Source organism: Oryzias latipes, chromosome 18 (genome assembly GCF_053564925.1).
Source record: "Oryzias latipes strain Hd-rR chromosome 18, Olatipes_Hd-rR_3.1".
NCBI classification, from domain to species: domain Eukaryota; kingdom Metazoa; phylum Chordata; class Actinopteri; order Beloniformes; family Adrianichthyidae; genus Oryzias; species Oryzias latipes.
This window is the reverse complement of record NC_136254.1, coordinates 35,375,229-35,388,403: the sequence shown is the minus strand read 5'-3', so window position 1 is coordinate 35,388,403 and position 13,175 is coordinate 35,375,229. Positions and strand designations below refer to the sequence as shown.

The following is a 13,175-nucleotide window of genomic DNA, read 5'->3' as shown; positions in this document are numbered from 1 at the left end:
AGTCTGGGGTCAGCTGCAGATAATGAAATGGAGCGAACAGAACCAGGAGGTCCGACTCACCGATGGAAGCTGGAGCTCCTCTGAGAACAGCAGGAGTTCTGCTGAAGAACGGACAGAACTTTCTGGACTTCAAAGGTTTCAGGTTCTGAGAGCGAAGAAAGAAAGTCAGGAAGTTTGGAGGAAACCTGGACGGAAGCTCTGCTGCATCAGCAAAAGATGGGAGCCCCAGGCAGACTGGAGAGTGTGTGTGAGTGTTTATGTGTGCGTGTGTGAGTCTGTGTGTGTGAGTCTGTGTGTGTGTGTGTGAGTCTGTGTGTGTGTGAGTCTGTGTGTGTGTGTGTGTGTGTGCGACATATCCTCAGGCTATCCAGGCTTTGCTGACAGTCACACTAAACCTCAGAAGTTCTGATTCAGCACAGCGGCGCCTCCTGCAGGCTCCTCCTCTTCCTCTCTCTGCTCCACTCAGAGCTGAAGCTGCTTTTCTTCTCCTGATGTCCCAGCTGTATAGCGTCCAACCAGCTGACACAGTTCTCCAGAGGTTCTCCTCGTTCTCCTCTGAGGGGAAGGGAAAGTGTTTTCATGATGAAGATGAGCAGATACGGAGTTCTGTCAGGATGAAGGCCTCAGGAGACATTTCCACGTCCAAAGACGTCTCCTGTGAGAGGCGCCTCACTGATGGTTGGAGTCCATCTTCTGACATCTGACCTCTATGACACCAGGCTAAACGTATCCCATAATTCTGTGCAGATTTGAAGGAATTCAAACGCACAGGAGGGCAGTGAAGGCCGTTTTCCCAGCATGCTCTTCGTGTGACATTTGCTTCTGAAGCCAAATCCCATCAGATTAGACTGAATTCAGCAGATTATTCCTCAGATGTTGGAGTGGACGCTAATGCCTCCATGGAAGGAGACGAAGGCCTCTGGTCCTTCCTCCTCCTCCTCTTCTTTGCCCTGAATGCCGCCTGTCTTAGCTTAGCGTCACGCCATGGTCAGACGGCGCGCTTCTTTTCCAGGAGTGACAGCTTTATTTCAGCCGGAGGTGTCGGCCGCTGCCTTTCCACAGATTAGCTGTAATTCCTGCAGCTTCTCCCATTCAGACCCGATTCCACGTCAGTGACAGCTCTGAAGCAGAAGGGAGCATTCTGGGTAATCCCTGGAGAAAGGGAGGATTGGGGCCCCGGGGCCACAAAGGGAACGCTGATGTCAGCGTGTCTGCATTTCAAAGTGACCCGCCGCTGCAGGAACATGAATGCTGAGGCGGCGTCAGCAGAACTTCCCGTGTGGAGACGGCGTGACGGCGTTGATGTGGTCGCCTTCAGGCTGCCGGCGGTTTCCTGTCGTCCCGTCAGGAATATTTAACAGACGCTTCAGCAAATGTGAAGAACGTTCCTGCTGCTGGGACTCCAGAAAGGCTGGTTCCTCATTAGACGTTCTGACAGCGATACTTTGGGTCATGTGACCTGGACTCTGGTGAACAGCAGATGCAGGACGTCCACGCTTCCACTGGTGGAACGCCGTCTCCCACTCTGCTGTTGGACGTCTCCACATTTGTCCAGAGATGCTTTTTCCAAAGGTAGAGAGCAGAGGATTGAAAGCCCACGACAAAGATAAAAGCAAACTCAAATTCAACAAGAACTGGAAACATTCTATGAATGGTTTTTCATTTTCAGAGCAGTCCTCTGTTGAGTCTGTACCTGTTGATGTCAGTTTTCTGTTCCTGGTTGTATTTCGTTTCTTCGGTTGGAGTTGAGATGAACTTTGTTCATATGGAAGCATTCCTACACATAAATATATATCCCTGCATAATGAGAGAAAAAACACGTGTCGAGTTCTTTCTACCGCAGCTGTGGTGCAGCGGTAGGGTGGTCGATGCATGATCGTAATATTGCAGGTTCGATTCCTGCCTTGCACGCCCATGTGTCGAAGTTTCCTTGGGCAAGACACTGAACCCCAACTTGCCTCTGGTGGCAGGCGGGCGCCTGTGACCGGTAGCTGAGCCGCCATCAGTGTGTGAATGTGTGTGTGACTGTAAAGCGCTTTGGGCCTTGTAGGTAGAAAAGCGCCATAGCAGCATACGCCAGACATCATTCAGCTTTTCAATGCTGCCTAACTCTACAGACTGAGCGGACAACAGAGGGCGCTGGACAACTCGTCCCCACGAAGAACGGATGAGAGCTGAGAACCTTCAGACTAACAGAAAATATGTCAGAAATGTACCTTTAGAGAATGCTGTTAGTTTAAAACGTTTGCAAATATTGTTTCATTTAACTGTTCTAATTGTTGAAAACTGTTCCCATGAATATCAGAACCTAAACATGAAGTTGAACTAAACACATTCAGGATGTCACCAAAGTCATCCAAGCATTGAAATGTTAGTTTCTCATCATGACTGCCAGACAAACCCTCACCTGGACACGTCACCTCCTTAAAGCTTCTTCCATCTCCACCTACCTGGTGGGACAGGACTCATGGTTTCTCTATACCGCCCCCTGTAGCTGTGGAGGGGGTCCTACATGGAACAAACCAACTCAACGTCAGGATCAACACAAAGAAAATGAAAGAAGACAATATATCATCCTAACAGCATCTGTCATGAGGATCGTCTCACAATTAAAACATGATAGAACAAATGTTTGGCTTGTTGTATCAAAGACCAAAACTCATCAGAGAGGCTGAGGACTGTAAAGTTAATGGAAGACCAAATGTTTCAGCTACGTCACATGACAGCATGGCCCGTCTGAAAATACGGATCCACATCAACAATGGAAACTGTTTGTTTGATTTTCCAAAAACAGCTCAGCAGGTCTGAATGATGTTCATCAGTTTATGTTTCTCTGAGTCTTTGAGCCGACAGACGCTGTGATTGATGTTCATGACATCAGATCCACTGTTCCAGAGCAAAAATCTGGATTCTGTTCAGTCAAACAAAAAGAGTTTGTCCTGCAGAGGAACGTCCCACCATCACCTCAGTGACCTGCAGAGAAGCTTTTGGATCAAACTCACAACCTGAACCAAACTGAGAGGTTCTGAAGAGTCGCCTGTCAGAACCAGAACTTCACAGAAAAACCCTCATCGTCTCCAGAACCAGAGAGTTCTACTGGATCCTGATCTTCATGTCTCCACAGATGATCCGTAACGTCTGACCCGTTTGTTGGTTTCATGTCAGCCACCAGCTGATCAAATGGACTGATTCTGATCGGACCCGTTCCGCGTTCACACCACAACTGTACTGTTCTGGAGTCCAGACAGCCGTGCTGTGCAAGCAGAACCGGGCTCCTGGACCGGAATGAAGGCATTCACAGCAGCAGAACCGGTTTGGGTCAACGGTTCTGCATCATTAAAAACACATCCAGCACTGAGGCTATCAGCCCCCAAACCTGGAGTGATGATGAAGACGAAGAAGAAAACAGAACAAAACGTCAGCAGGGACAACAGAACCAGCAGAACCAGAACCATTTATTAAAGAAAAGCTCTCTTCAGGTTCTTTTCCGCTGCTTTGGGTCTGACCTGTTCTCCACATAAAAGAGGTCCAGTCCATGGATGGAGGCTCTGCAGCACCCCCCCCCCCCCCCCCCCGCTGTCAAAAGGATGCTGCTTAATCCACGTTTCCCCTCCGCTCGCCATCAGCGGCGAGCTTTACGGACTCTAATCTGGTCCTGAAGCTAACCGGATTAAAAACTCTCCACTTCCTGTCACACAAACTTTCTGAATTCCCGTCTTCTGATGAATAAAAGAACAAACTGGAGGTTCAGACAGAATGCGTTAAGGTGTCGGCGTCCTGCTTCCGATGCAGATCCCTCCTGTGGATATTATGGGATGCCTGCCGTCCTACTTCTACCTGCGACAACAAACACTTTCAGCCAAAAACGCACGTTTGCACGCTTTCCCAGAAGTGACGGCACCGAAGCCAAGTTGGATCCACTACAAAGGAGGAGGCTGGGGTGGAGGGGTGACACAGAAACAGACCGGGGGGGGCTGTGGGTGGGGGTGGGAGAGGACACACACAGAAGACTAACAGAGCTAAAGCGTCTGCCATCCGCAAAACATGCCGACGGTCTTTAGCGTCATGTAAAATTCACCTCCGGCGCCTCCTGGAGCCGACGTTTGAGGCGACAAACGACAAAAGTGACAGACGGGGAGCTGAGGCCCGGCAGGGATCCCAACCAGCAGCTCCGCCGGGACGCTCCTCTCAACAAATCATCAGTTCAGGACGTTTTTACTGTCTGAAGGCCTGAACAAACACCGGAGACACACGGAACCGTGTGAGGCTCCTGATTGGACGCCGGGAACACGAACAGAGCTGCAGATTAAACAGCTTTGATGAAAACACAACAGAAAGTCTTCATCCTATACAGCTGTGGGACGGGTTGAGTCACCGGCTGCAGTAACACCTGGTCATGGAGAAGAACTAAAAACCAAAGCAGGCTGAACTTTGACCCATCAGGGACTCAGATTTGGTAGTGAAGTATAGATTTGAAAATGGATCATGAAGCAGAAACGAACAATAGCGGTCTGTCTGCGGCTGGAATCTTTCATGAATCGGAATAGAGCTGTGAAGGAAAAGGCCAGATTCACCGGATTAACACCGCTGTGACATTTCACCAAGACCCTTCCAGCTGTTGGTGACGGACATGGAAACAGTCCACAGCGACCTCTGTGTGCTAAGGTCGTGGTTTATGATTCTGTGCCAAATGAAGCTGGATGGAGGTTTGGTTGTTTTCAGGCGGACTCGAGTTTTCAAGTCTCAGTCGGCATTAAAAGAGAACTTTAAAACCGGTGGAACGAAGCGAACCGTCAGACCAAACCCCCTCCACTGTGGAACGAGGATGAAATGAGGATTTTATCCACAAAGGTTCTACTTTTATTCAGTTGAAATCACTACTTTATGAGAGTTTGTCACCAAATGAAGCTGGTTTGGATGAAAACGTGCAGATCAGATGTTCATCTACACGTTTCAGACACTTTCAGGGCGAAGTTAAGTCATCAGGATGCAGAATGACCTCTGACCTCTGAATGAGGATCAGATCAGGAAGTGTCTGAGCAGAGGAGCGGCGTGTGACCACGAGCTGATCTTCATCTTCATCCTCATTCTGGGTTTTTCTGCTTCCACGTTTCTGATCTTCGGGTTTCAGTCGCCGTTCTCACCGAACAGCCACCGCGACCCGGTTAGGAGAGTTTCCTGCAGAACGAGCCAAGAGCTCGGGACCAGAAACATCAGGACAGCGAGGAGGCGGAGCCGCTGTGCGTTTGCAGCACCGCCCCCTCTGAGAGCTGCTCCTCAGGAAGTGTGTCAGCGTCAGGCGTGATCGCACACGGCGTCTTCTCTTCTAATTAGCTCCACATCAAAACGGGAAAGAGGTCCACGGGTCCCAGCGGACCCGCAGCCTGTCCAACAGCCCCACCTTCACAGAGCGAGCCCCCACAGCTCGCCGCCAGGAAACGCTTTCCAGGTCGTTTGGACCCCCAGGAGCAGAACTGGCTCTGATCCCCAAAACCTTTTTTATCAACGGGAAACAAAAAAGAAACCAAAGATCGACGTTCTTCAGAGGAAAAACCAGCAGAAGATCTGATTTCACCTGGAGAACAAAGTTTGAAACCCCAAAGAGGTGAAGTCCAAACGATGAGGACCCGAGTCACAGAGCAGGAAGCAGAACATGGACTGACCGGAGAACCCGGATCCTCACACAGAACCGCAGAAAAAGGAACCGATCCAGCAGAAGAGAACGGAAAAACCCGCAGAAAGAGTTCCTGCAGAGAAAAAGACTGTGAACTACGGTGGCCCTGAAGGTCAAATCACATCAACAAATCACTGCACTCCACCAAAACACATTAAGAATCACAATGACTATTAAAAAAGTAAAGAGTACATTACATTCTAGAAATAAAAAAATAAAAAAAATAATAAAAATAAATCAATATGTAAAGAAACGAAACTCAATAAGAAAGTGGAAAAGGTAGAAACCACGGACATCACTGATTGGATGATGATGTTTGAGTTCTTTTAAATGTTTCTGCGTTTATTGATCAGTACAGAGCAGGACAAACGTATCGTCCAATCAGGGATGTCCATGGTACTCTTTCTGGTTTCTGCTTCTGTTCCTTCTTAACGTTTCATTTTGATTTCCGGAAATGACTTTTTACCCCGAAACATTTTGTTTCTTTTATTACGGGAACCAGGAAAGGTTTCTGATGGGACGGCCGAAGTTCTGAGGGAGAGCAGACCGAGCTGCTGTCAGTGTGAACGTAACTGAGACTGTGAGCACTTTGGGCCTTCAGGGAAGGTAGTAAAGAGCAGTATAAGTACACGCAAAGTACATCAGTTTTTAGACACAAAAGATGTCAAAGGAAATGGAAATTTATTTTGAAGTCTTCTGCCAGAAAATCGGGATTTTGTTCAGTTACTATACTTTTACTCTGAAAATCTGAAAATAAATTAGTTTTTTCTGTTTTCCTTTGAGATAATTATCCTCAATATATAATAAAAAAAATTATTTAAATTTTACAAGAAATAAGAAAATAAATCAGTAAAAGAGTCAAATCAGTCATGATGTTCTCCTCCAGGCAGAAAGGAGGAGGAGCCAAAGGATGGGGAGACCTTTCAGTTAAAAAGGAGGAACAGGAGAGGAGTTCCAGAGATGAAGAGGAGGAGTAGGAGGGATTCTCTGCAGAAATGATGAAGACGGAAGACGAGAGCGGGTGAAAAAAAAATCAGTTTTCTTCTTTTAACATCATCAGGTGAGTGTTTGTTTAGATTTTTATTCATTTTTAAACATTCTTTTTACCTGTAAAATGTTGATATTTTTATTTGTAATAATTATGTAGAATGAAGTTTGAAAAAGTTACTATTTTTTTAATCTTTTTTTGAATATTTTGTGTATAAACGTTTTTATTGTGATTGTAAATAAACTTAAACAGCTTTCAAAAGCTTTCAAAAGCTAAAAACTAAGGACATAATTAGAGAATAAACTAAATTATTAAATATGTTGATATGCAGAATCATTTATTTTCTTCAGATTCATCTGTTTCATTTACTTTGTTGCATTTAAATGAATCATTGAACAAAATTAACAGTTTCTGTTTTTAATGAAAGTAAAAAAAATAATAACTGTGCTTTTGATTAAATAAAAGAGAAAAGAACAAAAGTACTTTAAAAATCATAATTGAATAATAAAAGAGTCAAATAAAGGAACATTTCTGCTGATGGAAACCTCTCTTGTGTCTGCAGGTCATGAGGATGACGGCGGACCTGGAGCAGGTACTGAAGGTCACGTATGATGTTCAATGTTCAATGCTTCTAACGGCTCCTCTTCCTCTCTAGTTGAAGTGTGGGCGGAGCCAGACTCTCTTCTGCTCAACGGCACGATGCTCCGCCTACCCCTGCAGCTGTCCCTCCTTCACAACAGGAAGTGTCCAGGTCAGGTCATGTGACCTCTGCGGTCACGGATGGGTTGCACACGGTAAAAGACACATTTGATTTATCATCTCTAATTTCAGTCACAGCTTAAGTCTTCATCATCTGAGGAAGTTTGTGTCTCAGTGTCCAAAGTTTTCATCATTTTTGTCAAACTTTATCTTCACTTAGAACATAAAACACGTCAACAGTGGAAACAGGAAGTAGACAAACGATGTTTCATGTTATCAACAAAATAATCAAAAAACTAGAGTATCAGAGTAAAAATGTATTTCAATAAATTTAGTAAAAGTTAATTTATTGTGAAGCAGCTTTTCATTTGTTTTTTTGTGTTCTAGGTTCCCACATGTTAAACATCTGTGTTAGTAATGTGTTTTAACTCTAAGACCTTTTAGAACCCTTCATGTTAAATTATGAATAAAAGCTAAACTAATGGGGCGGGGGGGGGGGGGGGGGGGTCCATGTCATTTCTACATCATTGTAAAGAACCGATGTCAACAAACTGACCGGTGTTTTCAGAGACTACATGAGGAACCATGGACCGTTTTCTGAACGTTGTCTCCATGTTTCTCTCCAGCCTTGGAGAAGCTCCCGGCCCCGCCCCGCTCTGGCCCAGTGGAGGTGGTTCTGCCTGGGCTGGTGTTCGACCTGGGGGCTCTGGTTCTGTACGGGGCTCAGGCCGTACCTGTCCGACTGAAAATCCTACTTGACCGGCTCTTCAGCGTCTTGACTCCTGATCAGGTATGTGAGCGGCGTAGGAACCGCCGGTAAACACAGTAGAAATGACTCTTTGTCCCTCCAGGTGTCCCACATCCTGCACTCTCTGGGCTGGAGTCTGGAGGATTATGTGAGGGGCTACATGCTGCAGGTAAAGTCATCCAAACATCTGAAGCCGTGTTCCATTCTGGTGCTAAGTCGTCCGTGCTTAGATTGTTCTGCTGTTTGGTGGAGATGTTCTCGTGTTTCTGCTCCATAAACGTATCTGCTGAACTTTCTCAAACGGCATAATGGTGAACGTGAAGGACTGCCTCTCCCTCAGGGTCCTGGTGGGATCGTGCTGGACCGTTGGGTCATGGTGACTCCTGAAGAAGAGCTGCTTCTCTTCAAACAGTTCCTTCGCTTTGGCGAGACGCGGCCCATCGTTGAGCTGATGACGCCTCATGGTCTGGACCCCACCGATCAACCCTTTGGTCCAGAAGTCATGTCTGCTCCAAAGAGCTGCCAGCAGGACCTGAGCGGACACGAGGCAGCGCTGGCCAGGCTCAAGAGCACTCAGGAGCCCTCAGGCCTGCTGGAGGACAACAACAGCACCAACTATTTTGAAAATGTCCCAGGAGGACTGTCTTCACTCCTGCCTTTCCACTCCCCACGGTCAGACCTCCTCAATTCAGGACCTTCCATCCAGGTGAACATTTTCTTCTAAGAACAACAATCTGACCTTTTACCTTTCAGGGTAAAAATACTACAGATGTCCGACAGCGATGAGTGTCAGCTAGCTAAAATAACCACAATCCTACTTTTGTGCTCTTGATGAGAGTTAAACCAACATTTAGTTTAAAACGTTTGTGATCTTCCATCCATCCGTCCGTCCATCCCTCCATCGTCTAGACCCATCCTATTCCTCTCAGGATCATGGGGATGCTGGAGCCAATCCTGGTTGGGTTCACCCTGGATGGTTTACCAGTATCCATCATCTATACATCCATCATTTTTAGGTACAGCCCTCACCAGATGCTTTCCTCCAACAAAACCTAGAGGTTCTTCACAACTAGGGGCAGTGTGGGGGTGGAGTTTGGTGTCTTGCCCAAGATACCATGACTGTTGAACCCAGGATTTAAACAAACCAAACACTTGGTAGACAGACATGGCCCTCTTCTGCTGACTTTGCTGGATTCAGTGATTGTTCAGACTCTTCCTGTGACATTTGAAAAGGCGGATCAAGGCATTTCCTTCTCATCCAGCGGTGTTTGCTGTGATGGGCCCTCCCACATCACTGAGCTCTACATGCTTTCCAACAAACCTGTCAGTGTTGATTCTTAATGGCTAAACACACCTGGACCAGGTTATCAGCAGCAAATGAGGCCTGGAGTCCGACACCCCTACCTTACAACCTCGATCATCACTGGAATCATTTGGGGCTTAAACATGGACCGCCCTTTCTACGCCACAGGGACATTTTTGCCCTTTTGTTCTCAACATCATAACACAGCATCCAAAACAAGACAACTAAAACCAACAAACTGACCAGAATACGATGCTTCATGACATTCCACATCATGTGTGTCCAAATGCGCCTCACATCCCGTGTCTGTTGGTCTTCATCTTGATCACAACCAACTTGTTCTGAAAAGTCACAAAGATTTAAACACTGAATCAAAGTAATTCCTTTTGATAATTCCCTCTTTCTTTGTGTTCTTCTTCTGTTGTTTCTGATCAGGAGGGGAACTCGCTCAGGAACCTCACGAAGGTCGTTCCAGAGCCCTTCACAACAAAACCCACTGAAAAGCACAAGCAGAGAACTGCCAGACTCAAGGTCGATCCTGACCTGATGTTGCATCAAACCAAAGACCGATCACCTTCAAGAATCAAAACAGATCCCGATGATCTGAGACAACCCCAACCGCTCTGGTATCCTGACCCAACGTTTAACAAAGACCATGAACGCCACCTTCAGAGGGGAGTGCGTGAAAATGACGGCCTTGCTCCTTATTCTTCCGCCTTGATACCATCACTTGCTCGCTCTTCCATTGTCTTCCGTCCGTCCATCCCCTCATCGCCCTCGTCTCCTCTGCAGATGTGTCAGAAGCTGCAGAAGTCCCCTTCTCCTCTTCAACCACTACCATCCTTCTCCTCCTCCTTCTTCTGCCCTTTGCCCACTTCTTCCACTTCTTCTTCCCTTCATCCTGTTAAATTTTTATCCTCCCAACTTCATTCTGTCCCGACCTCCCTTTGTTCCTTCTCTCCTCCTTTCCCTGCCGGAGGTCGGAAGGGCAGGGTCCACTGTGGCGTTTGTGGGAAGAGCTTCTACGATAAAGGTACCAATTCTGGGTGTCCTTAACCCTTTAACACCAGAGCTTTAGCTCCAGAGTTGCATCCAGATGTGATGACCTTTTAGACTCTATTCAATGCCCAAATTCAACAGACCTTTGCCCAAAAGATCACAATGGGTCTAAATTTAAGACTTTTTTCCATCCATAAGGTTCTAGCTTCCATGGTGAAATGTCTTTTTAATCACATCTAAACCCTTTTCTGTGCGTCTGATTCATTAGTTAGTGATTGTTTGCTGATGACGTGAGATTTGAGGCATCATGAAAAGCTAATACTTTATAACCCTCTGAGAGGTTCTGACAGCTTTTGTCTAAGGAGACTACATCAGCTGGTCCTCCAAACTTTATATCTGAAACAAAATCACACAGCCAAAGCATAATCTGTACTCCAACAGTAACCAAGCTGGAAACGCACAGAAATGTCCAAAGATCCCCTACAAACACTTCTATCAACAACTAAACCTGGTACTGGGACAAACACAGAGACACTGATACCGTCCACGAGTCATAGACGAGACACTTTGGCGACAAGATTTACCGCGATATCACCACATGGATGTCAAAGACCTTAAGGTAGACCCTACAGGAGAGTTTCAATCTCTCAGGCCTCAGAACTGCTGCCGTCAAGTCCGTGTGCAGTTCACAACGGGAAGTGGTCTGCAGTGATGTGGAAAGTTCTGTCCTTTTACCTGCTTATGCAGAGGAAAATGTACAATATTTTAGGTTTACTGATGGTTCAACTTCTACTTAAATATAAAAACCTTTTATCTCCTCTTCTATTGATCTAAGTCATGACAATCAGTAGGCCCAATCCCAGTTCTTCAATTCCAGCTGGTTTCCAGTGTCATCCATGCCTCATGTACTGCTGGCCATCTGGATCAGTGTTTTCCATCCATAGGAGGCAAAATAATCAAGACATGTGGAATTAGAGGCACCTGTATCATTCCAGTTCACCATCATTTCTCTTCTGTCTGCGCAGGAACCCTGAAAATCCACTACAACGCCGTCCACCTAAAGATTAAACACCGCTGCACGGTAGCAGGTTGCACCATGGTCTTCAGCTCGCTGCGGAGCCGAAACCGGCACAGCTCCAACCCCAACCCACGGCTGCACACCAGCACCCACAGAGACGCACCCAGTGACCCTCACCACAGCAAAGACAGGATGAAGAACTTCCAGGAACAATGTCTGCTCAGAGAAAAAGACTTCAGGAAACACTCTCTGTTCTGTGGTTTTGATGCACCAACCCTTAAAAAAGCTCAAACCAGGAACAGGTTTGAGGCTGACACCCACAGGGACCCTCCACCCAACGTCACTCTACCTCCAACTTTATCACAAGACACCAACCGTGTCTTCATCCTGAATCGACCACGGACCCCTCCCCCCTCTCCTCCTCTGGACCCCCCTCCTTCCTGCGTCTCCTCGGGTTGCAGTGGTCACTTGGTGTCAGAATTCACCTGCAGTGGGACCAGCCCACCGTGGGGCAAACGGTCAGCCGGATCTCTGCCAAAGAAGAAGCCCAGGAAGTCCAGCATGCCGGTGAAGATAGAAAGAGAGACGACAGAGAGGAGGAGAGTCCAGGATGAAGAGGAGAGCTGAAGGACTTCAACGTTGAACCAATCTGACAATCTGAACTGACTTGAGAGTCAAGACACCAAGAAAAGAACTTTAATAAAACATGAAACCCGTGAAAAGTGTAAAAAGTCAAAAGGTTATTTTTCTTTTTGTGAAGCCACCAAAATCTTCACATTTATTTAATGTATTCTATTTATTTATTTAAATGACGTATCATGCTTTTATTTATGGGAGAATGTTTGTATTTTACGCCATATTTATGTATTTATTTTTATCTTGTAAATCTGTTTAAATGTGTTTAATATCTTTTAAAAACCTCGCTGTCCCATTCAATGTTTACTTTTCACATTTATTGATGACATACATTTTCCTTTTTTTCTACTTATGTTCATTTGCAGCACATCTTTCACTAATTATTATTAAATTTTTCACATAAACATGCGACTGAATTGGTCTCCAAACAGGTATTTTCCTCAGACATTTAGTTCTGACCAAACACCAACGTCAGGACCAAACTCTGAAGTTTAATATCAAGAACAACTTTTTATTCATCTTTACAACACTTTTGTGAATAATTGTGTTATGCTATTTAAAAAAATAGAAAAAAAGTCATGAAAAAGTAGGTTTTGCTTCAATTTTAACATTTTGAAACGTTCTAATCGATTCTCAGTTTAGCCACTGGAGGGAGCCAGCTTTACACCCCCCCCCCACACACACACACTGACAGCAGCAATTCATTTTTATTTATTTTATTTGTACGCTGGCACTGACTCTCCTAGAGGTTCTTCAAATGAAATGACATTATTATTATTATAATACAAGAGTTTATCCGTTCACAGAAGCACAGTTCCCCCCTCAGATGGAGTTAAGACTGAGACAAACATAAAACCCGTGTTTATATGGTCACTACATGAAGAAATATGCCCAAACTCACTGATGAATGTCGGTTATTGTAGATGGTCCAGTCAGTGCATGTTCTTACCTCAGAGACGTCAGTTGCAGATTGTTTAGTTCACATCAACTCACCAGGTTTGTGGTCCTCTGTGGGGAAGCTGTTTCCTTGTTTAAGTCCAACCCCAACAAAACAGTGTCATCAGCATATTTGCAGATGGTGGTGCAGTTAAACGTGGCCACAATCAAAAG

General features: G+C 45.7%; 1 protein-coding gene across 1 annotated transcript; it reads left to right on the top strand.

Moving 5' to 3' along the window:
• The first annotated feature begins 6,226 nt into the window (after nt 1-6,226).
• On the top strand, nt 6,227-12,704 carry LOC110017116 (zinc finger protein basonuclin-2). Its single transcript, XM_078936350.1, has 9 exons — nt 6,227-6,280; nt 6,561-6,734; nt 7,225-7,254; nt 7,318-7,456; nt 7,988-8,151; nt 8,213-8,278; nt 8,450-8,815; nt 9,848-10,445; nt 11,437-12,704. The coding sequence occupies exons 3-9, from the start codon at nt 7,228-7,230 to the stop codon at nt 12,054-12,056; spliced, it is 1,980 nt and encodes a 659-aa protein (XP_078792476.1). The 5' UTR covers nt 6,227-6,280; nt 6,561-6,734; nt 7,225-7,227; the 3' UTR covers nt 12,057-12,704.
• The last annotated feature ends 471 nt before the right edge of the window (nt 12,705-13,175 follow it).